This window comes from Pyxicephalus adspersus, chromosome 3 (assembly GCF_032062135.1).
Source record: "Pyxicephalus adspersus chromosome 3, UCB_Pads_2.0, whole genome shotgun sequence".
Classification (NCBI taxonomy): domain Eukaryota; kingdom Metazoa; phylum Chordata; class Amphibia; order Anura; family Pyxicephalidae; genus Pyxicephalus; species Pyxicephalus adspersus.
In genome coordinates, this window is record NC_092860.1 from 133,154,895 (window position 1) to 133,179,489 (window position 24,595).

The 24,595-nt window shown below is 38.0% G+C and overlaps 1 protein-coding gene across 1 annotated transcript in view; it reads left to right on the forward strand.

Moving 5' to 3' along the window:
• Positions 1-2,683: 2,683 nt before the first annotated feature.
• FAM184B (family with sequence similarity 184 member B) overlaps positions 2,684-24,595 on the forward strand; it is a gene marked incomplete in the record, with an annotated part of 50,375 nt that continues 28,463 nt past the window's right edge. Inside the window, 1 exon segment of the mRNA XM_072406404.1 lies at positions 2,684-3,150. Within this exon segment, the coding sequence (XP_072262505.1) occupies positions 3,025-3,150 (126 nt within the window).

The window sequence follows — 24,595 nt, forward strand, 5'->3', positions numbered from 1 at the left end:
TACTATGGAAAATATAGTAAACTTGCTGACCAGGATATCAAACTAAAATCTAAAAATTTAAATTAATTTTCTGCTTAGAGCAGGGGTGTCAAACTCAAATACTCTAAAAACTTAGACAAAGTCGCAGGCCAACCTTGAAATTTATTGGAAAAATTGAGAAAATTTTTCCTTTTTATTAGATATTTACCCTTTTCATATGGAAACAAAAGGGTTTTGCATCACATTCAATCTGGAACAAGCTTATAATAGAGAAAAAGGCATAGAAATCTTTTTTTTATTTTGTTTAAGAAAAAAATCTTATGCCTCTTTCTCTACTTTTAGCATTCTGAGTTAATATTCAATGGTAACCTTTTTGCACAGGGTAACAATAATAATAACACGATTCTTCTATGAAAATCCAACCATTCAAGTCCATGCCTTGGAGTAGCAAGGAAATGTACAACTGAGGGGGAGTGCTGGAAATGCCAGACATGGCCAATGCGGGGCTAAATCTTATGAGTGGCCCGCCGCTGAAACTCATTCATTGAAATAGCACCGCAACTAATTAGAATATTACTTATACAGTATTAAAATAATAATATGTATTTGTTTTATATGGAGTATTAATGTAAGAATATGTAAACAGCGAAGGGAAATTCAAAGTGACAGCAGAGAGATTAAATCCCATACTCATACTGCTCAATCATCAGCATAATAATACAAAAGAATATCCTACAGGCTTACAGGCTACAGTTTATTTGGAACACTGGTATGAATTCAATTGTATTTTTTTTATGTTGTTTCCACAGGACACATTTGGGAAAACAGTTGAGTGGAGGAGGATACAGATACTGCTGTCACAGAATAGGAACTGATGCAGTGGAAGGTGAGCAGCTGGCAGCAGTCAGTTTGTCTCCGGAGGACATCCAGCTAGACCTAAGTAGACTGTTCCCAAACCCTCAGGGGAACTAGTCTGCATTATGAGGTCCCTAGATGAAAGCCATAAAAATAATCAAATGCTGTCTATATTTTTTTAATATTCGGTGCACAATAGAGTTAGTAACCTTACTTGAAGAGGCCTTAGTGTGGCAGCAAGGTTTCACATTTATTTGCAGCAAATACCACATAGCTAAAACACTTTAAAGCAGCTACATTTGTGTTAGTGAATTGGTAATGATGTCTGTGGACAATCCTGGTCGTGCCCACCTTAATTTATAAAGCTAAGTAAAAATTGATCAGTGCAGGTACTATCTTTCTTGCTGTTTTGCCTAATCCAAAACCAGTACCTGATGTGTTACAAATGCGCAGAAAAGTGAAAACGGGAACTTGATATATACCAGATATCACTAGCACCCTTTTTTAAACTGTTATCACAGTTTCCCAGCTCCTTATCACCCATAATATTGTCCCACCTGCCTTTTTCCCAGAGTAATAAGAAACACATTTCACATTTCAGTGGCAGATTATTTGTATGATTAGGGCAAATTTTCAGATGGCAAAGTTGTCATGATACCTTTTGGATGAGGTTTATAGATATAAGAAGCATATCTTTTGCTCTCTGTACATAAAAAAAAAACAAGCCCCCTTGTCCCTTGAACTTTAGCTATACCTGGGTTTACCCAGTCCATTCACCTGCACCTTGCCTGCTCTTCCACAGCTACATATGCGGCAGCATTACAGTGCTGGACAAGAGACATCTGACACCCTTGTCACCTGAATCGACATCACAACACCCTTTTTTATGCATGCAGCCCGCTGCACCAAATGATGTCACAACATAGCCTTTTCTGCATGAAGCCCATCACATCAAGTGATGTACCAACACTGCCTTTACTGCATAAAGCTCTCCATATCAATTCATGTCACAGCAATGGGCCCGATTTATTAAAGCTTTTCAAGGCAGGAGAGGATACACTATTATCAGTGAAGCTGAGTGATCCAGCAAACCTGGAATGGATCAGGTCCAGGATTCAGAACATTTGCTAGCACATTACTTCCAGATTTGCTGGATCTCCCAGCTTCACTAATAAAAGTGTAACCCCTCCAGCATTGGAGAGCTTTAATAAATCAGATCCGCTGTCTTTTATGCAGACAGCTCACCACACAAAGTTGCATTTTCTGCAGATAGCTTGCCACATCTGCATAAAACTCGCCATGTCAAGTAATGTCACAAAATTGCTTTTTTTTGCAGATAGCTCACTAAACCAAGTGATTTTTTTTTAAAAAAAGAACATTTGACAGTCTTCCCCTACTTTTCAAAATACACAGAAAATGTGCGTTGTTAATGAGTGACACATGTAAGTAGTGTACAATAAAAAAGCATCTATAGGTGCAAATTTATGTATTCAATGTATACAGCTCCTAACACCATTACAAACTAAGTTCCCTCCATATCATACTTAACCATGGCACTGCTGATAAACCATAAAGGAGCCAGAGGAAATTCACAAATATCAGAGTATTACAATTACAGGTGGTAGGATGAATAACTGCAAATCATATAGGAAATCTGCAGCTCCTACAATGCCTTGTAAAGTGTCACAATCAGTTTCTAAAAACTGCACCTATTCACATCCCTACTGATTGCTAGAGAATTGTGATTGGCCACAGTCATCCTCAACTGATGAATTTGTACCAGAGCCTTGCAGTTACAGCCTCTGCCTGTGTCTCCCTATCCATCACTTTGTTACTGCATTATTTTAATGCCAGGAAAAGGAGAATCTGAGTCCCAGCGTTAATATTACATGTGCTAGGCTGGACATATTCCTGTGTCTGGTTCAGGACTGGCTGTGTCTGCTAGAAGAAATGCATACTGAAAAGAATTCCTGGCATCTGTGACAGCTTTGAGTCCAATAAGGAAGACAGTCACTGAGCAGCACATGCTGCAGCCTCCCTAGTCTGGCTCCTTGCTGAAGGATCAGGACATCTGCAGGCACAAGGAAAAAAAAAAAGGCTTGCAGGGGCCTGGAACTGCCATACCCTACACCAAAACTGCACAGGGTGGGCAACACAGCACCCACATACTCATCTCCTTCACCCAGCAGCATGGCCACAGGCAAGAATCATCAGCATGGCAAGTATAATGGATCCAAAGCAAGCCCTTTATCAACTCCTGAATACAATGAGGAGCTGCATGTTAAAATGTGCAAGAAGATTGCTCAACTAACTAAGGTAGGAAATAGCCTGACTTGTGTGCAATGCCAACTACAGATGCAGGTTTTATCATCTATTATTACTATGAGATGTATAGGAAACCAGGGTACATTGCATCTGCATCTCTGGGGTTTGCTCATTCTTAAATATACACCAGTCCTTTGCATTGTTGTTTATTTTATATATACATAGCTTAGTTTGTGGTATGTAAATATTATAAAAAATAAAATATATGAATATATACTATTATTATTATTATATTATGATAATATTTAAATAACACAAGCTAAGCTTTTTTACAATTATCTGTCACCTATAGAACTTACAATCAAATATCTTCATCACAATCATAAACAAACACACATACCAATTTAGTCAACAACCATCTGAGCTCTGTGGCTTTTGACTACTCTGCATCTAGTGATTTCTGAAAACAGAATTGACAGGAAGGATAAGTCATTGATTCAGTCACTTACACAAGGGAATGTCATTTATTGATTACCCAATACAGTTGTGTTGTTTAAATTATGGTGGATAATATTATTTCAATATTAACTATATGTGACTGTGTTTTTAATTTATAATGACCAAATTATGTTTATTATTATTTTTTTGTTGTTTTTGTAACCCCAAATTACAAAGCATGAAAGATGAGTTCTGATTGGGTATAACATGGTATTGCACTTTGCATATTGCTCTGTGTGTGTTGCATATATATTGAGCTTGTCCCATACTGTGATGTGTCAGCTGTGATCAGTCATTCCTATGTTAGTGTTTATTAGCAGAGGTCCCATATTTCATGCCTGGAGCAGCATGTTTTCAGAAGATACATTGTGATATAAAAACTAAAAACAATACCACTGGTAGATTTTAATTTATTTAGAATAGTGCAGAGGCATTGCAGTAGAATTAAAAGGTAAAATATTAGAGTAGTAATATATTTTCACTTACAGAATCAGGTGTAAGGATTTGGAAAAAATACTATGCATGCACTCCATAGCTACAAAAGTACATTGCCAATATTGTACATAGCATGTGTAGTAGTAAATATTTACAACCAACACAAAGGACCTGTCAGCTAGCTGCTACAAGTGCACCCTGGGATTTGTAGTTCCTCAACTGTTTTTCTGCAGTATGCAATGTCCTGATTTACATGAGCCAGAGTATATTATATCATTTATCTAAATTATTTACATTTATTAGTCTTCTAGTAAAAAAATATTACTGTATTGCAGGGTGCATGCAGCAGTGTAATATGCCTATAAGGAAAAAGAAATGAAAAACAGCTGATGTTACAATTCTTGCTTTTTAAATTTCTCAGAATCTGTGCCTGCAAATATGAAGGGTAATAGTTCCCAGATTCTGAACACTGACCAGAAGCTTACAAAACAGAATATTTTGTCAATCACTCTGTTCTACCAATAATGTAGAAAGATAAGATACAGTAAATAGAATATATGTTTTATATTTATACACTGAGCAGTCTGTCTGCAACATTTGTTGAGTAGCCCAAAGAGTTTGTTAACTAATTTTACTTGTTGATGTAGATGACAATGATTTCCAAACCAGCATTTACATATACAGATAAATTGCATATTTGCTAATTGTTTCTAACTTCAAGAAAATCTGCCAGCTGTATAATCCAGGCACCCCGTCCAGACAGCATTACCAGGTCCTCAACCTTCATTTCTGCAGCAGCAAACAATGTTCAAGAATATGTTCCCACCCTGCTGACTGGACAGTGAATAAATGACAGCACACTAATACTTATATTATTCTGCTAATACTAATACTAATATCATTTTCCTCATTACCACATGTGTACTGTAGGCGAACCTGTTGTACAAAAAAGTACAACCTCTAAAAAAAGTGCAAAAACATTAGACCTTCATTTAAATAGTACCCACAGATAAGGGTGATTTACTTGAATGAAAACAAAAAAGGTGTATTTTGATAGTTATTTAAGAAAAATATCAACATATGTACCTGTGTACTTTGAGAAAATAAACTATACTCTTGGCCCCAAAGGTTGGTATTACCCCTTTATCAGAAATCGTCTTGTAGGGTTTTGCATAACTACCTACCATTTGCAGACTTTGCATACTTATTTTTAATTTTGCTATTTTTTTTTAGTTATAACATTTTTGTTGTGTCCGTGCATGTACTTCACATTTCAAATTCTCTACATCATTTTAAGTGGGATTCAAAATAGGTGTGCAGGCCTCCAATACTTCTTTTTGAGGCATTCATTGGTAACTACAAGTTCACTCACTTGATAACTACAAGTTGCCCAGAACCCGAAGCAGCAAAGCTATAACTTTTTCATCACCATTGCTCACAGTTTGTATGAGATTCATCTTCTCAAATTCTTTCTTCAGTTTAGACCAAATACTTCGACTATTACTGTGATCAAATCACTCAGTCCACAGCAAATTTTTGAAAAAGATCTTTACGTTAATTGCCCTAATTAAAACATTTAGTTTATTTTCTAGCTTTTTTTGTTCTTGGTTGTTTTCATATTTTACAACAAGAAAAATAATAACTGGTTTCTTGTGACTCATCAAAACATTTTTATTACAGTGTCCTTTTCCAATGTGTATCAATCGGAAGGAGCTTCACACCTCTTAAGAAGTATAGCAATTATCCTTTCCATCCCCATTCACTGGGTGGGGGGTTCCAGGAATAGGTGAAGGTCCCGCCAGTGTCTCTCATACCAGCCAGTCATCCCACCATCCCACACCTCTGGTGGCATCAGTGACCCAGTAAAGAAGCATGTAACTTCTTGGCAGAAATGTGCAGTGCTGTAGGAATTCTTAGCAGGCTAAAGTGACAGGCTAAAGTGGTGGCTAAAGCAGGCTTAGCAGGCTAAAGTGGTGTTCCCTTGGCAGTCACAGGGAATTTTCCAACAAAATACAGTGGTGGGGAGGTAATCCCAAACAGGGGGGCCTGCCAAACATTGAATCGGGACCTTTAGTTCTAGTTTTATCTCAGTTTATATTACCTTGAATCATTTTATGATAAAGTGCTCTTTCAGGATGTGTAGGATATTCCAATCCCCAATAAACTGTTTCATAAATTCCTTTTCCTGTAGTTGTCCCAAAAACATTGTCAGGTTCAGTGTCCAGAGAAAGGGACTGTTCTCTGGTATTCCAGAATTCACAAGCACCCACTCCGTTACTAAATTTCCTGGGTGGAAGGAATCCTACCCTAAGTAGTTGTTTTTCCCACAATGGTCAAAGCTCCCATTCCTGATTCTTTACAAATCCAAAGTTTTAATGAGCTTCAAGAAAATCCTTTTTTGGGGAACCTTAACATTAATCATCTGTCTGCCAGTTGAACTTGCTCCCAGGTCACATCAATTCCCTTTTGCCTTGGCTCAGTAAATTAAGATTTTGTGTTGACTAAGTTCCATGATTCATTGTATCTTGATATAGTTGTTCACTGTCAATAAATATGACAAGTCAATCAATTGCCACTCATTGTAATTGTGTATTTGTGCCTATATTACAGTTCCAATATTTCAGTGACAATATTGGGCCATTGTTAGGGTTATTTAGTGCAATCATATGGTCACCTCTCCTAATGCTGTAGGTGAGGTGTGGAGAATTTGAAAACAGGTCTGAAAGATTTGCCTTTCTCCCTTGAATACTAAATAATTATTCTCATGAGGTTGTTTGCAGAGTTGAAGCTATGAGCTTGAAATATTCAGTGGTGAACGATTATATTTCTACTTATCTTTCCTTTTCTTTCCTATGTCTCACTGGTAATCAAAAAAGATTGACCCCGTAAAGTGCATCTCAAAGCTGCTTGTTCTTTACCCTTTCTTTATTAACATGGTAATGCAATTTTTAAATAAAACATTTCTGTTTTAATTGTATAACCTACTCAAAACCAGTCATCAGTGACTTCTCTATGCAGTGCAGACAAATGATGACTGATATAGGGATTAGGTGGGTTGTATGTAGCTTTCTGAAGACATTAAAGCACCCTGCATCAGTACTTCTCTTTAAAGTTCTCAGTCCTGATGCAAGCAATAGACTGGCTCTTGGGAAGAGTTATGCAAATATCAAAAAACATTGATGGATGGTTGTTAGTTTGAAGGAGTGGGATTTCCTAGGTTGCAGACTTCCCTAGGTAATGATTTCCTGCAGGACTGTGCAGATATGTGTGAAGAAGTGGGTTGTCTAGGGTCATACACAAATGGTCCAAACAACCCAAAAACAGATCTGCGCACACGATGATACTGACCTTTCAAATATAAATCAGCAAAAATCCAGATAATGAAAAATTGAAACAGTCCAAAAAGAAAAAATGACCGGCCCTTTTTGATGTTGCAATGGGATAGTTGACTTAGCTTAGTAAATGAAACACAGCTCCGCTGAGAAATTGTATTGTTTTTTTTGTTGGGTATACTTTGTAAAGTGAATGTTCACCACATTAAGTAAGCTAATTAAATTCTCTCTTGCAAATGAACAGCCTAAATTCCTTTAGTAAGCATCATTGCAAGAAGCTCACTGTGTGCAGTAAAACCAAAGTAAACATTATTCAGAAGAGCCCATACAATCATGAAAGGCTTAAGGTAAGGCTTCAAGAACATATTTTTACTTGGTTTTAGATGGAATGGGAAAAAGTTACCATGGTAAAGGTTTTTATTGTTGCCTATGTCCCATTGTGGATATTCACTATGGATTAATTATTGCCCAACTTTATCCAAAATGAGAATAAAATTATTGACTTTGGATATAATTTAAGTTACATAAATAAATTGTAATGATATCACTAATATATTACATACCACTTGAAGACTTAAAATGGAACTAAACCCTTTTTACACTCATCTGTCCCTGTTTGGGCATTGCCAACTTTCTTTGATTCAATGTTCAGCCATCCTAAATGGCTGGGTTGTAGTGACTTAATTTCCCCACAAGCACTTTCAGTCCTGGCAGAATGTGCCGGATACACGCGGGATGTGTCGGGTATCCCAGGTTCCTACGATGAGCTGGCCAATGCAATTTTACCAGGAAAAGAAAACAATCGGGCAGGTAAAAGGGACATCAACTGTCCTTTTCTGCAATAAAACCCTGGCTGGTTGCAAATGTAGTTCTGTTTTTAATTAAACCTCTAGTCTGAAAAGGATTAGACCCCATGTCTAAGTTTTATTGCTGTTTCTTGCTCTGTTGAGGAGATATACTTGACATATATGAATTCTTCCCAAAGTATATGCAAACCCCACTGTAGTCATTTTTTGTCAGAACATGTCCTCATTAAAAGATATATAGTGCAACCGCAACATCTTGGAGGTTTATTTCACTACTTTGGTAATCAATATACAAGAAAATGACCAAACAACCAAGGCAAACAGTGAACTTCTTGGGACACAGATACAGTAAGGCAATTCTAACAAAAGTTTGAATCATTCCCACCTTTTCCCAGTACCATAACAAAAAAAATGTTTTAGGCAGAACTCTATTTTAAAAGTTTTTCAAAAGGATGATGTTTTTTATGTAGTTGATTAGCATGTTTTATTTGAACATTTATTTGAACTAGGTAAAGAAAGAATCCTTATTCCTATCACCATACTGGAGTTAGATTCTCTGCAGTAATCCGGGCTGATTGTAATTCAGAGACAGTACATAGTCACCCCTGTGATCTTCACTTTCCAGCCAAGTGTATGATGTCTCTCTGTGTGATATTTCTAGAGCATTGTGATAGAAGAATAGTGTCTGTCATTGTATTGAATTTAATTGCAGAAGTGTTGTTTTCACAGATCTATAAATGTATCGCTAAAGAGTAAGTTGTACAGACTGACACACAGCTAGAAAATGAGTAATTACCTCATTAGTTATCCTTAGTGGACATAGTTACTTAAACCTAATCCTTGGGCAAAATGTATCTGCAACTCACACTTCTCTACCACCACCCTTTAACCCAAGCAAATTTCAGCCCGAGAGCTATATACAGCCTGCTGGGCTTTTTAGTCCAGCCCGCATTTACACTTATATCAGTTCATACAGACACTCTCCCTCCATCTCATCCTGACCCGGCCCGTCAGTCAGATTTTAAAACTCGTGGCCCCTGAGCCAAAAAGTTTGCCCACCCCTGCTCTAACTTATGCTGCATCTCCTAAAAACAGAAGATAGTGACCTAACCCCCATCCAAATGCACTGGCAATGCCATTTGCTTTGTGGGGGTCCACTGATCCTGCACCATCTTTTCACCTAAACCTGACAATTCCCTACCTTCCTAATGATTTATGTCATTGCACTTTAGGATTCCCACAGTACCTGTTGCAGGACAGTCAATAGGAAGTCTACATATCACTCAAGCAGTGACATTTATACCTGATGGGGTACCCCACTGGGTATAAGCGTAGAAAGTCAGAAGACCAATGAGGGTGCCGATGGATCTCCAGCTTTTTTCAAATGCAGTTATGTCGAAAAAAGCTTTAGGGCTAATTCACACTGGCATTGAGGTTGTGGTGTGTTTATCACTTCCTCATGCCAGGAAATGCTGATGTTTGGGGAGACAGTACATGTAGCTGCAGTGGCCCCATGGAGTATGAATAGGGGGCTGCCAGCTGTCACATGTGCAGCACTTTTTGAACCAGTGCTGCCATACAAGTGCTCGAGCAACTGGCAAGATGGCAGCCTTGGAGAGCCACGCCAAATCGTGCAATGAAGAGGCAGGTGTGAACTTGTCCTTAGAAGCCAATTGCTGGACCTCAGTACCATCATATGCAGTTAAACCTCTCACACACATGAATCAGGGTTGTGGGGGATCGTGGCTAATATTGGTACTGTATACTTGTTGGTGAACCATTACTTTGTCTAGCATTGTTAACTTTAAATCTTTCCTGTAGTCATATTGTACTTTAATGAAATGCATTGGGGATATTATAGAATTTATGTCCTGAATAAAATGATATTTTATACAGCAAAGTTTAGCCTGTGTAGCTATACCGTATATTTTATTCAAAAACATTTGCAAATGATCCCGCAGAAGGAGCATATATCACAAGTAAGAGCTGCTAATAATTCTTTCATGCAGATTGTTTCTTTTCTTCACAGGTTTCCTATAATTAGTTCTGACTTTGCCTGCCTCTCGTGACACCGTACTTTGTCTCTGTAGAGACATTTAATATCACAATCTTGACATAGAATGGTTTATTTGGAATTTTATTTTCCCCCGAAGTATTCATTAACAATAGCTATAAATAAACAGCACTGTATTTATATGAAACTTTGGTTTAATAGATGCTTATGTAATGAGCCTGGGTATCAGGAGTAGCCAGTATTGCCATTTTGTAATGCGCTTTGTAACTAATGTAAAGTATGGCTGAACAGGTTGTGGACAAAATAATGAATACACCACATGAAACAAAACTAAAGAACTGCTAAATGACATTTATAAGTAGAGCAACAAATGTGAGTAATGTTAGGTTCTCTTTTCTAAAAGGTGCAAAAAAAGGAGAGATTTTAAGCTTGTCACAGTGACACATCTTTGAAGAAAAGTATTCTGAATGAGGCATATGCTTTTCTCACATATTGCTACAAGGCTATCAGCATTACTCACAAATCATATTAAAACTCAAATGGAAAAAATAGCATTGACTGAGATGGTGACTAATCAACTGCTTTGCTGAATGAGTCAGCCAACAGCAGGCAGCCTTCCTGACAGACTGAAATATACTATTTTTTGTCCATTTTGACCATTTTGCTTAAAATTTTAACTGAACTCTTAGGGTTCAATTTCAGCATTCTGTCAAGAAGAATCAGTCACTATCATTCATGGAAAATTGTCAAGAAGAAAAGTTTGGATTAATGTCAGATTTACTGCTTTAGTAATTTACCCCATCGTTTGAAATAGATATTTCAGGAGCATCAAAACATAAGCTGTGTTAGGTCCCACAGTTAATTTTCTTAAAAATGCAGCGATAGCTTGAATAGAAAAGCCTGTTCACTGGCGGCACGCTGCAGAGGAGGACCCTTGCTTTTTGTTGGGGAACAGTCATCCTTTTCCAGAGGTCTAACCAATCCCTTACTGAGTCAGAGCCAGACATCCCCAAACAGCAGGGAACATGAGCCTTGATGATTGCAAAGCTATAGGTCTGATCAGTGGTGGGCATACTGACTGACTTAGGGCCCCTGTGGAGCCCCTGTTGGATAATGACGGTCCAGACCCTTGTGCAGTGGTACACTTTGCACCTCTCTATGTCTGTCCCTTGGTCTGACACAGTAGGGGGTGTATCAGATCTCTGCACTCTGCAAATAGCAAGGGTCCTAATCTGCACTTTCTAGCAGAAAACTGTTTTTTCTATTCAAGCTGTAGTAGCTTTATAAGGTAAACTTGTGTTGTTTAAAAAAAATGTAAAAAAGTAAAAGGAGTGAAACATTTTATTTTGATGCACCTGGGACATATTTAGCTAATTCAAACTAAAGTTTAAATGGTGCTTTGCAAAAAAAAAATCACAAATGAGCATTTGTTAGAATCTGAATCTTTTCTGCTTTATTCCAGACTTACCTCTTGGAGTAGCTGTGTGTGCTGTTATTTCACTGTATTCTCCTCCTAACAAAGCAGTAGTGTCTACTCCATTTGAGACTGTAAAGCTTTCAAAGAGTCTGACTTGTATGCTGCCTCTGCATGGGGCTAATAATTGACACTTGATGAAAGAGGGTTAAACAATCAATTATGGAAGTCTTTAGTTATATTTTATGTCATTTTGACAACCACATTGGTATATATGTTTGAGTATTAGGTGTCTTTTAATAATTCAGATTGTGTATAGGACAATTTTACAGTCTGGTAGTTTTGCATTAACAAGGAGGAATTTGCAAGTGAAAAAAAAAACTTAAATAATCCCTTAAACATAAGGCGGCCTTTTTATAACATTTTAAGATTAGAGATACAGATTACTACACTAACCCACTAATCTCTGGTTTTCTTTAAATTGAACGAGTTCAGATGATTTTACATACATGTGGGAGGTTTTATTGATGGACTACTTTAGATTGCTTTAGATGGGTTTTATACTCCCATGCATGTCTATAGAAATACAAATGCTGTTTATAGCAGGTCATGTTCAGGGAAGAAGGAGGTCAAAGGGAAAACAGGTGCACATGGCATGGGCAGGATAGTGGCTCAGTGGTTAGCACTCTGGCCTTTGCAGCTCCGATCCCTGGTTGGAATCTCGTCCAGGACACTATCTGCATGGAGTTTGCAGGTTCTCCCCTTGTTTGTGTAGGTTTACTCTTTGTACTCTGCATTGAGCTTTTAGGTTCTCTCCTTGTTTGTGCGGGTTTCCTCCCACATTCCAAAACATGCATTTTGGTTAATTGGCTCCCCCCCCAAATTGACTTTAACTGTGTTAATTACATATGACTATAGAGGGATATTAGATTGTGAGCCCCTTTAATAGACAGCTTGTGACATGACTATGGAATATGTAAAGTGCTGCGTATTATGTCAGTGCTATATAAATACTGTGTAATTATATTAATATTGGGACTGAATGTTTATGATCTTAGGAATGTCCCAAACAGATGCAAACTGACACAAGCCCAAAACTCTTCCATGAAGGTACCAACATAGTTTAAAGCTAATCTCTGGGCACCACCCCCTTTAACCTCCCTGGCAGTCTGATTAGGTCAGTTATTTTGAATGTCAAAGTGGTACATTGTTTTACATTTCCTGCCAGGTAACGCTTCTCCCAGCGCACCGCCACCGCACGCTCACTCTTCTTATTGATCACATCAGGAACGCAAGGCCAGGGGACACAGATGCCGGACGGGCATCGTCGGAGAATGGCACAGGCTCGTGGGGACCAGGTAAGCCTTTTATAATGTCACTCCGAGTGTGGCTCAGGGTTATCTCTTTTGGTACTGAAAATGAACCCTGAGCCACACTCAGGAATACCGCCAGGTAGGTTAACCTAATGCTGGCCTACAATAAACTGATCTATATCTCCTTTTACTTACATAAATATGCAGTCACATGATATCCTGGGCCCACGTTATGTCTCTAATTCTATTTACAGAAGGTTCTTTCTTCCTATTGGCTGTTCAGTAGTAGGAAAGTAGCAGTGATGTCAATGCAAAAGGACACACATGCATGCTGGATTACCAGTCCTGCACACCCAGAACTTGTTTCAGAAAAGGACCTGGAAATTTAGAAGTTAGGTGATTAAAACTTGCTAGATACATAGATGAGAAAAAAGGGATGGATTTGGAGCTGTGGGAAGTGGGTTCATTTTTGTCCAACGATGGGCTTTAATAAATACATTTGTAAAACGCGTTTGAAGCAACTGAAGCACAAACATTGCTAAGTGTTATAGTAAACACAAATGTAAGATGGATTCAATAGCCACAGGGATAAATAGATATATACTAAGCATTGGCGACTTGAAGTGTTGATAAGGTATCATAAAAAACACATTAAATGTATGTACATAACGGCTTGACATATTTCTCTCTAACAGAGCCACAGGGGAAAACACATTTAATGGTTAGAATACTGTAATTACACCAGAAGGACTGGACTGGAATTGTGTGGCCTACGGCACTGTCAACACATTTGTCAAGATATATGGGCAAAACATTGCACTTAACAACACTTAAAAAAATGTTTTAAATTGTGCTCAATGTTGGTTTTGCAATTTAGAAGCTTAATTGTTGAGTAGTCCACAATATTAAACCTCTGTTGGCTTAACTCCTCCAATGAAGCAGAGGATTAGTCATTGCTTATCAATCAATGTTGCTTTTTCTTCATGCCGTAGCAATTGCTTCAAACAATACACCTAAGCAATAGGATATCTGCCTAAGGCTACATACACACGTCCAATGATTCTCGTCTGATAATCAGCTCAGGGCCAATATCGGACAAGAATCTGGCGTGTGTACAATGCCCGTCGTCCATCATCCGAATGACCGTCCCGGCGGATCCACGGACCATGGATGACGAACGTTCCTAATAGATGCGAAGGGGGTGAGCGTGCAGCGGGATGCCGCTCTGTTGTTCTTCGCCTCCTTTCTCCATTGAGCAATACGGAGCTGTATGTACAGCACTTTTTCATGCATCGTGCAGTGCTTAGTCGTTGGAAAGCATCGTGAAAAATCCTTTCCAACGACAATTATTGCACGTGTGTATGTAGCTTAAGCCTCGCATTTTTGATGAGATTATGATGGTTCCCTGCCACCCTAAGGAAACAGGAAATGTATTTATTTTCTCTTAATCTTTTAATAATCACCATGCTTGCCCCAGGTAAGAAAGGGATTACCTACACATCAGATAGCATATACCAAAAACAAATAGCATACATAGCTTCACATAAGTAAAGCTATGGTCAATCTATCCTAGATGATAGATTTCATAAACTGCATTCTGCCAAAAAAAGTGAACCAGACCGGGGGAGGTCAAAGCACATTATTGCTGTTGGTTTTATCTTTTCTGCTTTGAATAAAGCAAGTCTTCAGAAGAAGAATTTTCCCCAGTGCTGATTGTTGCTTCACTGGCTTTAGTGTATATCCTGGTTCAGCATATATATCATTTGCAGTAGATTTATTTTTGGTTGTACTGCAAAGAAAATATTGAGAGGGTTAATCTCACACTAGTGGGCTGTTAAAATCTCATGTGTGGCTTAGCTTGCAGTTCTTACAAAGTGCATTTTTACTGACTTTATTTCTAATCAGGATACCAAATGTACTTTAACTGAGTTGGTATTGATGTCTAGCTTACAGGGCAAACTATTGCTGCTTTTGTGTTATCGACCATCCCAGAGTGTACTGTTATTGTTCTTTCTCTTGTGCAAATTGTAAAGCAAACAGCTAAATACACCTTGTATATACTTCTATTAAAACAAAACTCTGAAAGATCTCAATTTCTGTCCAACCAACTCTGCCAGCCAGCTTTACTGGGTTGGTGATCCTACTTTTCTTTGCTGCGATTAAAGCAGGACTATAATCATTTTTAAAAAGATTGAGAGCAGAAGGTTTTTTTTTGGGAAATAAAACATATTATGGGATCACAATGATATTGCATCATTAAGGCAAGTATGGTTCAGCATAACTCAATAAATCTAGGTTTAATCTCTGCCCGAATTTGTGTTTAGACAGTGGGCAAGCAGCAGAAAAGGAATGAAGTCAACATTCTGCTCTTTCATCTCGTAGTAATTACTTTGCCAGCTCACGAACATTGCAGCATACCAAAATTAGCTCCTAATGCTGCCTCTCCCTGTCCTATTCAGTGAAATGTTAAACTATGGATTACATGAGGCTGATCTCAAGACATATTTAGGTATTTACATGAAATGCACTTAAAATACTTCTAACTTTTTATTTCTATATATCTTTATTTTTTGGTATTTTACATTCTTTTGTGAAGCTCCGATTTATTGGATACCAGGATGTTGATCTTGTTTTATTAAAAAAATAACTACTGTTTATTTTTCACATTTTTAAAGGTAAACTGTAGCTTTAGGGTACATTGACACGGATGATAGATACAGGAGAGAATCCAGCGCCTGTAATGTTTTCAGTCCATGCTTCAGGTGCTCTCCTTTCTGGGGAAAATCACTGAAGTGATTACCCAAATGATACCTAAATAAGTCAGCTTTGAGCGGCACAGTGCCCCGAAAATGTGAACATGTGTATTGAGCTGTTTGTTTTTCAAGTCCAGTAAATGAGAGGTACTTAAGAGGTACCTGCCAATCTCATGCCTTGGCATCTGTGAGTAGGGCCTCGGGCTGGCTTGCAAATGTTAAATACGTGGTCTGCAAAGTTATGAAAGCCATTCTCCCTCTGTTTGGCTTGCATTCATTTGCTTAAGCATTATTCAAGGATTCCTGTTTTCTCATGATACAAACAGGCTGCCAGTCATTCACTTTTGCGCCAGCAATAGGCAAGTCAAGGCAAGGTAGTAGTTCCTTTCTTTGCAGGGTTTCTATTTACTATTCACTGCAGGGCTGTCTAATTTCTAAGAAGTTTAGTATTACTTTTTTTTATAGTTAGAAAAATTCTCAGTGACAGGCTTCTGAAAGGCAATACAATTGTTTTGACAAGTTTGAGAAGATAATGGTTAAGATTGGATATAATGTTTTCTTGTTCTTTTTGTGTTATGCTTATAGAGTGCAATAATGGATCAATACAAGTATGGAGTACAATGTTACTGATTTTGCATTTTTGTAGAGCTAACAGGGTCAGACCTAAAAAGATTTGTTTTTTTCATAATAAGATAATAGCTCTTGTTTCTCCCACATCCCTTCTAAAAGAGATGGACTCCTACTGACTATTTAGTTCATTGTAATACAAAAGAATGTGGGAAAAGCAGGAGCAGAAAACTGTACTGTGTGGTAAGGAGGCAGGTTCCCATTTTTTATACAGTACAAGTACAAGATTGTAAGGTACAAATTGCAGAGTATTAGTTTGATTAAATAGGTTAGCATATTAGAACAAAACTGATCACCTGGCACGTTGCCTAAAAGCCAGTAGTCTATAGGTGAGTACTTTTTTAAGCCTATTATCTACACCTGAGAATGTTACCATTTTGAGCAAGGGATACAGTATTTCTGTTAAAAATTATTGTTATCAGAGAGTAAAGTGTTTTCCCATTTTCAGACACAAATGTGTTTTTTGGACCAAAAAAATCTAAGGACCTCTTATCAGTGGTTTATTCTGGGAGATGTTGAATACAGGAAGGGCAAGGTTATCAAATGATAAAAAAGGAAAAGTTAAAAGAATGATGTTACAGGACAATTGGTACATTGTAATTTGTGTTAGTCAACTGTAACAACTCATGTTTAATGGAGAAATATTAATTAATGCTGTATTTTGGTATCACAAATGTGTCTTGTTAATAAATGATTGCTTGGACCAAATAAAACCACCTACCTAAGTCATTTATTACTGTTAAAATTTGTTGAATGGAGTAAAAGTGGGGAGGGAGTGGGTATTATGGCCAAGTGGTTGTTTGAGTGGAGAGGGGCTGTTGATCTCCAAACTCTTCTGGTCATGGTATTGCTATATTAATCAAGCACAACATAAAAGCCAATGACAGGTGAATCAAATAACATTGACTATCTTGTTACAATGGCACCTATCAAGTGCATAACAGCATATGAACAGTCAGTCATTGGGGGTGATGTAATGGAAGTAGGAAAAGTTTGCATGCATAAGAATTTGAGTAACTGCATAGACCAGAGCAGCTCCAAAATGGCAGGTCTTGTGGTACGATTCTGTTAAGTAGTGTTTAGCATCTTCAAAAAGTAGTCCAAGGAATTACAACTGGGGGTTGATGTGTGTGTGGGAGACAAAAGCCAGCCAGTCTGGTTTGACCTCACAGATGAGCCAATGTAGCACAAAAGTCAGTTTGCTGTAAAGCTAAATAATCTAAGACAAAATAAAGTGTTCATGTTGACTTCTGTACACCTCTAGACATCCCTAAAATCAGGACATAAGCATCAAACTGGACCATGGAGCAGTGAAAATGGGGGAGGCCTGGTGCAATGAATCAGAGTTTCTTATACATCATGCGAATTGCCAACTGTGGTGCGTTGTTATGGGATTTTTTTTTAATTCATTGAAACCCCACCTCCACCAAAATGTAAATAATCTACTACTAATGTCTTGGTGCCAGATACTAGTGGACACCTTCAGAGGTTTAGTAAAGTCCTTACCTTGATGGATCAGAGCTACTTTTGTGTCCTAAGGAGGACCTACACAGAAGTGTGCCATCAAAGAGGAAGGTAGGAGCGCACCATATTTCTGGGATAATAACAGTTTTCTTTTTCCTGTGTTTGCTGCAATATAAACAAAATACATTTTTTCTTTTTTGCCTTGACATGATGCTTAAAGAACTGGCTGATGGATATACACAATATCCCAAACTAAACAATTCATTTAAATATATACATTTCATATTCTATGAATGAAAATGAAAGAAATGAAATATTATGCATTATTGTATTACGGATAGACAAAATAAGCATAATAACATGCTATATGATGCATAATAAAAATATCTTCTACACTACAAATTCATTTTTAGGACACATTTTATTAGGCCTTTAATTAATATGACCCCATATTTTAAACTTGCATGCTTCAGCTATAGGAAAACCTGATTGAACAGTGAATCAAAGGCCTTTCTCTAAAACTAGGTCCTGGTCTATAACTTTCCAGACTTTGCATATTGAGAACAGAAAGCTTGCTAAGCGGTGACTTGTCCTGTATTTGTTCTGGTCAAACGGGCAAAAAGCACTAGTGTCAGAATTTGGTGCCATAACATACCCACCTGACCAGCACTAAAATAAAAAAAAAAGAAAAAGTTAAAAGAAGAAGTTTAACTCTAAAACAACTAGACCAAGCCAGAAATGGTACTAGGTTATTTTATATATATATATATATATATGTAAATATATATATACTAATCAGCCAAAATATTAAAATATATCATCCACCTACAATTTCTTCCCACCCGGCTTAAAATAATTTCTGGGTTGAGCACTGTATATTGTGGAGGTCCACCTTTTTTTTTGCCAAAATATCAGAAGTATGGACGTCACAAGACCTTGGAAAGTGTTTTTTTGGGGAATCTGGCACCAAGCTTTTAGCACCAGATCCTTTGTCACACTAACCTCTTCCTCTCTAAACCACAGGCATTTCTCTTCTGCGCATGTGGGCAGTTCTGACTCTGGGTGTGCCTTCATTCCCAAGATTTATAAACTTCGTCCAACTCGCTGGCCAATCAGGAAATAGCCTCTTAACTATCCCTGGCTATTTAGCCAGCTCAGACACAGCACTCAGCGTTCGTGCAACCTGTCTCCACTGTGCCGGGCCCCTAGTTCTGTTGAGCTAGTTCCTGTTCACCTACTGCCTAATTCAGTGTTTCCTCTGTCCAGCTCCTCTCTGTGGATATCCCTGAGTCACCTGTGCCTCTGTCTCCTGGATCCCTGGTATTTGACCCCTGGCTTGTGACCTGACTTTTCTTGCTTGCTGCCTGCCTCAGCCCCAGCCTTCTCTACTATTCTTCTGCCTTGTGAGTTGGTACCATGTTTCATCAAGTCCTCCCTGGTGTGCCCAAGGCTTGGCAATAACCAGCAGCGCAACATCCTCACCATTAGAGGCTCTGGAAAGGACCTGGTTACTGCCTAGACTCTGCGCCTTGACCCTTCTCAGAGCTAACACCACTCCCCTACAAGCCATAGCGCCCCTTAGTGGCCATGTCTCTCCACGATTGACATCATTTAAGTCACACTATAAGCTTTCTTTTTTCTGAAAATACATCCTGTTGTCATCTGTTGTCATACATCCTGTTGTCACCGTTTGTCGCAGGTAAAAGATGTGCGTGAATCAAACTATTTAATGTACAGCGCTGCGTAATATGTTGGTGCTCTATAAATCCTGTTTATTAATAATAATAATAATAATAATATTAATATTAAAAAGTATAAGGAAATCTAATTCAATATACCAGGCCAGCTTCTTGTTTGGTCCACTTAAAGTGGAACTAAACCCTGTTTACACTCACCTACTTCTGATCTTATGCAAGTGTCACCATCTTCTGTTCTTTTTTTTTTCGATTTACGGCCATCTTGACTGGCTGAGCTGGATGATGTAACTCCCATGAAGTGTGTCCCGGCCCCTTTCTGGTAAAACCAGCATTAGGTTTAAAAAGCTACAGCAGTTGTTTTGTGCAATTTGACCAAATGAGGTAACCCTCCATGGCTATCATTACATCTCAGGCGCTCATGACCTATGTTATTCACCAATTGTACTTTCTTGGAACGCTTTTGGTAAGTTGTAACCACTGAGTTTTGAGAAAACCCCACAAGACCTGCCACTTTAGAAATGGTTTGAAACAATCTTCAAGCCATCCCATTCGCCCTTGTCAACATAGTTAAGGAGGAAGTAAACCCAAAAATGGTAAACCCAAAACAAAAAAAATACACTTACACTCAATCCTGCACAGCAGTCGACCGGTCTGGAGGTTTCTTCCATTGGGTCCAGTGTCGTCCCGGCATCTGTCTTCGGGCCAGCACGCTAGGCGCTGCCGTCGCAAGTGCGAGATCGGGTGACCAAGATGGGAAAAAAACTTGCCAATCTCACTGTGCATACATGAGATCGGCAATTTCTTTACCTTTTGGCACAAGAGCTCCTCTCGAGCATCCTGGGCATGCGCCGAAGAAGCAGCCAAGAGCCTCTTGGGATATGTGATGTAGGTATCCCGGGAGGCTCTGAGCTCCCATTCATTTTCGTTTGCCTAGGCCAGGGGTCAGCAAACTCCCACCTTTAGGCCAGATACGACCTAGCCTGTAGTTTATTCGGGCCTAACGCCCCCTGGCTGATCCGGCCTAATGCCGGCCGGCAACCCACGGCGGAGCTGGAACAAACTACTGGAGCTCCGGAGCCGCATGCTGCCCTTGAACCTCCGTGTGGTGGCTCCCTGCCCTATTTACCGCGGCTGGCGTTAACACTTCTGCCACTGGGGTAAAAAGGGAACATTCCGTATCCTCCGTATGCATTGCGAAGGAGAGGGATTTCCCTTCAGGGGGCATTCCTGGTGGGCGGGGGTGGGGTGTTTTAAAGATGATTTTGTTCTAGCTATTTATTTTGAAAGGAATTTGCAAAATGTGCAACTCTGCATTGTGTTTGATCTTTCCTTGCAAAGACCTATCCTATAAAACAGTCTTAACATCAGATTATGTAGTATAAACACATCAAATCAAACCTATATATTATCAGGAAGCAAGCAATTACCAAGGAAGCAGCATCCCCTGAATCTGCCAGTGTTGTTTTATGAACACAATCTATTGTGCTTCTGTTTATTTTCAGGTTTCATCAAGATCTATTAGAACACACAGCTCATTTTAACTTTAATAAACTTGGAGAAAGTACGGTATATTTATAGTCCCAGATTGTGTTTGGCTAATTCGACAGAACATATACCTATTGTTTTATGACTCCTATACAGTAGAGGCAATGTTAATGTGGCAAGGTCAGATAGGGAGAGACAATATTGCTAGAGAAGCTTAACATCTCAGCTATGTTCCTTATCTAGCAACAAGAAAGGAAATAAAAAAACCAACAGGACCTTAGCAAGTATCAGACATTCTCTTAACATATAAATGTGTGAATATTACATATATGTACATATACTCATAAGCAAATATACATACATACATTTATTCTAATACATTTATTGCTGTTAAGATTGTTTGTTTTGCTGTTTGGCTAAATTACAGAAAAATCCTCTATCTGTATATTGGAAGCACATTATCTGAAAGCAAATTGTTAAGTACTTCCCATAAGTGATATGTATGTATGTATATTCTATAAATATATGTTTACCTAATTATTTCAATTGTTTATATTATGAAAACGTATGCATATAGAAAAAAATAAATAGGATTTTACTAAAGTAGCAGAGAATATTTACTTATATTATACTTGCAACCTTTAGTACAGTACAGCATAGATTGGCATAGAAAGAAGCTGTCTAGTTGTGCTGTATGTTGTTGGATATGTTAATAAAAAAGCAGAGTTAGAGAGTGAGTCTGCTGCTCCCCTTTCTAATGAGTGAAGGTAGCACTAGGCAAAAATGGCAAAAAAAAAGATTTTTATTGTCATTGAACACAACTCTCTAATGGATTGCCCCAAATCACTTGTATTTCATAACAGGTCATCAAGTTGTTCTTTGGACTTCCATATCTGATTATCTGAACTAAATGCTCATTCTTGGTTATTGTTGGTCCAGCATTCTTATGATGTTCGTATTCAGTGGTCCTTCTGTCTGCATCTGTACCTAATCTTCAGCCTTTTATAGTTTTGGTTGCCTCCTATGTAAGCTAAATAACACTAGATAGAACATTTTGTATCATGGAGGACCAACCTCACACTTATCAACCATTGGATGTGTTAGCATACATTTTATCATACTTTTAGCATACTTTTATCATACTTTATCAGCCTCAGGCATTACTTCCTAATATAGCATCAAATTATGATCCCACAAAAAATTGCTTCTTTCAGAATGTTTTCAGGAATTTTTAAGTGTTGTAGTTTGAATATGCATTTTTTATAGGTATGCATTTATTATACAAGTCCTAAATGTATTGCTAAAATTAATGTAAACCTTTACTATGGCCTTCAGTTATTTACATCATTTTGGTCTGTTGAATATACCATACATATATATAATTTATACATTTTTGGTATCTGGTAAATTTGTTATAATAAATACCTGTAGACCAGGGTTGCCAAACTCTGGCCCGAGGGCCAAATTTGGCACCCAAAGGTAATTCCAAATATGAATTGCAGCTGGCCTGCCGCTGCAGTGAAATAGCGCCGCTACTACAATTACCGGCATCACTGGCGTCTATAGACCAGTGGCCTCTTTGCCTATGCATGGTCCCGCATTGGACTGTTTTATAGATGCAGGGAAATGTAGTAGCGGTGCTATTTTTCTATTATAGACTTGTTCTAGATTGAATGTTGAACAAAACCTCTTTAAAAGGTTTTATATCTAATGAGAAAGAAAGCTTCCTCAATTTTTTCAATAAACATCAAGTTTGGCCGGCGATCAAGTTTTTAATTTTGGCCCTTTCTGTATTTGAATTTTACACCCCTGGTGTAGACCAACTCTAGAACTCCAGTGTTGATCTGGGTCCTGTGTACTCTGCAATTTGATATCACTTATCTATTAGCTTTTAAATGTTAGGAAGTATAATATGACTTCAAAACACCCCTATGTTATGGACAGGGGGAAATGTTCTGATATATTTCCTATCCTACGGTGCCTATGTTGCACCCCCAAAGATACAGTGTGGTGAATGTTGTCACTGTAGAACAGAACAAAATTCAACTTTTGTATGCAAAAACCACTGACCTGAAAATCAGCTAATCAAAATCTATAGCTGCAAAGTGTAAATGGCCCGTTTTTAAGTCATCGCAATTTGCATTTTATTTGAAAACAAAAGTTTTCTTTTTTTTTTTGCATCGCATTGAGGATCTCTACTGTAGAATAGGAAGCTTGTTACTTCCAGGTTTACCAGGTAAAATGCAAGGACAATTTTTTGAACAATGTAATTTTTTTATCCATTGCATCTAGAAAGAGGGTACACAGTATTGTCAACCAACAGTGGGAGCTTTCTGTGCTGCCAGGTCTTCATTATCCAATCACTGGAGTGGTCAGAATATTGAAAATACCTGCAGAGGAATAAAATAAAATAAACATATGAATATGTGTTTAAACAGGATTTAGCTACTTGCCTGTATTTCTGCCTTAGTTTTGTATTTAGTTAAATTTTAGAAATCACCTTTTCTTATGTAACCCCCTTCCTTATCACCATTGCTTCTTTAAAGCAGTTATCACCTCTAAAATATTTCCCTGCATTGGAATATTAGCCGAAGAGTTATTACTTCCTCAGTGTCTAAATTTGCTAAGATCCTGAATATAACACTCTGACAGCAGAAGCCAATTTCTATTTTAAAGTACTATGTTGCTCCAGGACAGGGGAACAGCTGTTACCAACATTTAACGGCAGCCAAAATATTCCTTACAAAGCACCTTATTTAAAGATTCCTTTGCAAACAAAACAGTTTTTTCAGATATAACAAATCTGGGACATGTAGAGTCATTCTTGTCATAGAAAAACAAGGGTTTGTTTTAGGTTATGTACATACCCACTACTAACCAATAGCATCTGTTAAATCAATAACTACCTAAAGTGGCTGATAATATAATGTTTCTGTAAGCAGAGTTCAGCTAGTGAGCAGAAATCTGTCTGCTGATCTAATAAACTCAAAAGTGTGTGCTTATTAGAAGCATGCTAAGGACTGTTTACCCATAACAATATGTGACAATGAGCTGGATTTACTAAATGAAATTGTGCTGTTATCAAGGTGAATTATAACCTTGCAATGAATAATTCACTTAGCTAAGCTAATGTGGTAATTAATTATTTGCAGGAACACCCAATCATGTGCAAGGGAACCTAAAAAAAAATCAGATTTTCCCTGCACATGGTTGGATAGTTGTAATAAGCAGAGCTTTCCTAAGCAGCTATATTCTATAGGCAGATCTACCCCAATGTGTTTTCTTTGCATTATTTGTTTTTGTATGGGGATTAGTTATGTCAAGTAAGGCAGAATCATTCAGCACACCCAAGCTCACTTCTAAAAATACAAATACCTCAACACAGTGCATCAAGATGTATGCAATAAAATGCAGCTTACATTGTTTTTGCCTTCATTGGCATATATTTCTTTACATTTATTTTAATAAATCTGGCTCATTGTGTGTTGCATCAAACAGGTACTTTAATGCTCTCCAATGCTGCAGAGGATACACTTTCATCAGTGAATCTGTGTTATCCAGTAATCCTGGAATCGACTTATTAAAGTAATTTGCTATTTGTTAGCAAATGTTTTCAGTCCTGGACCAGATCCATTTCAGGTTTGTTGGATTACCCAGT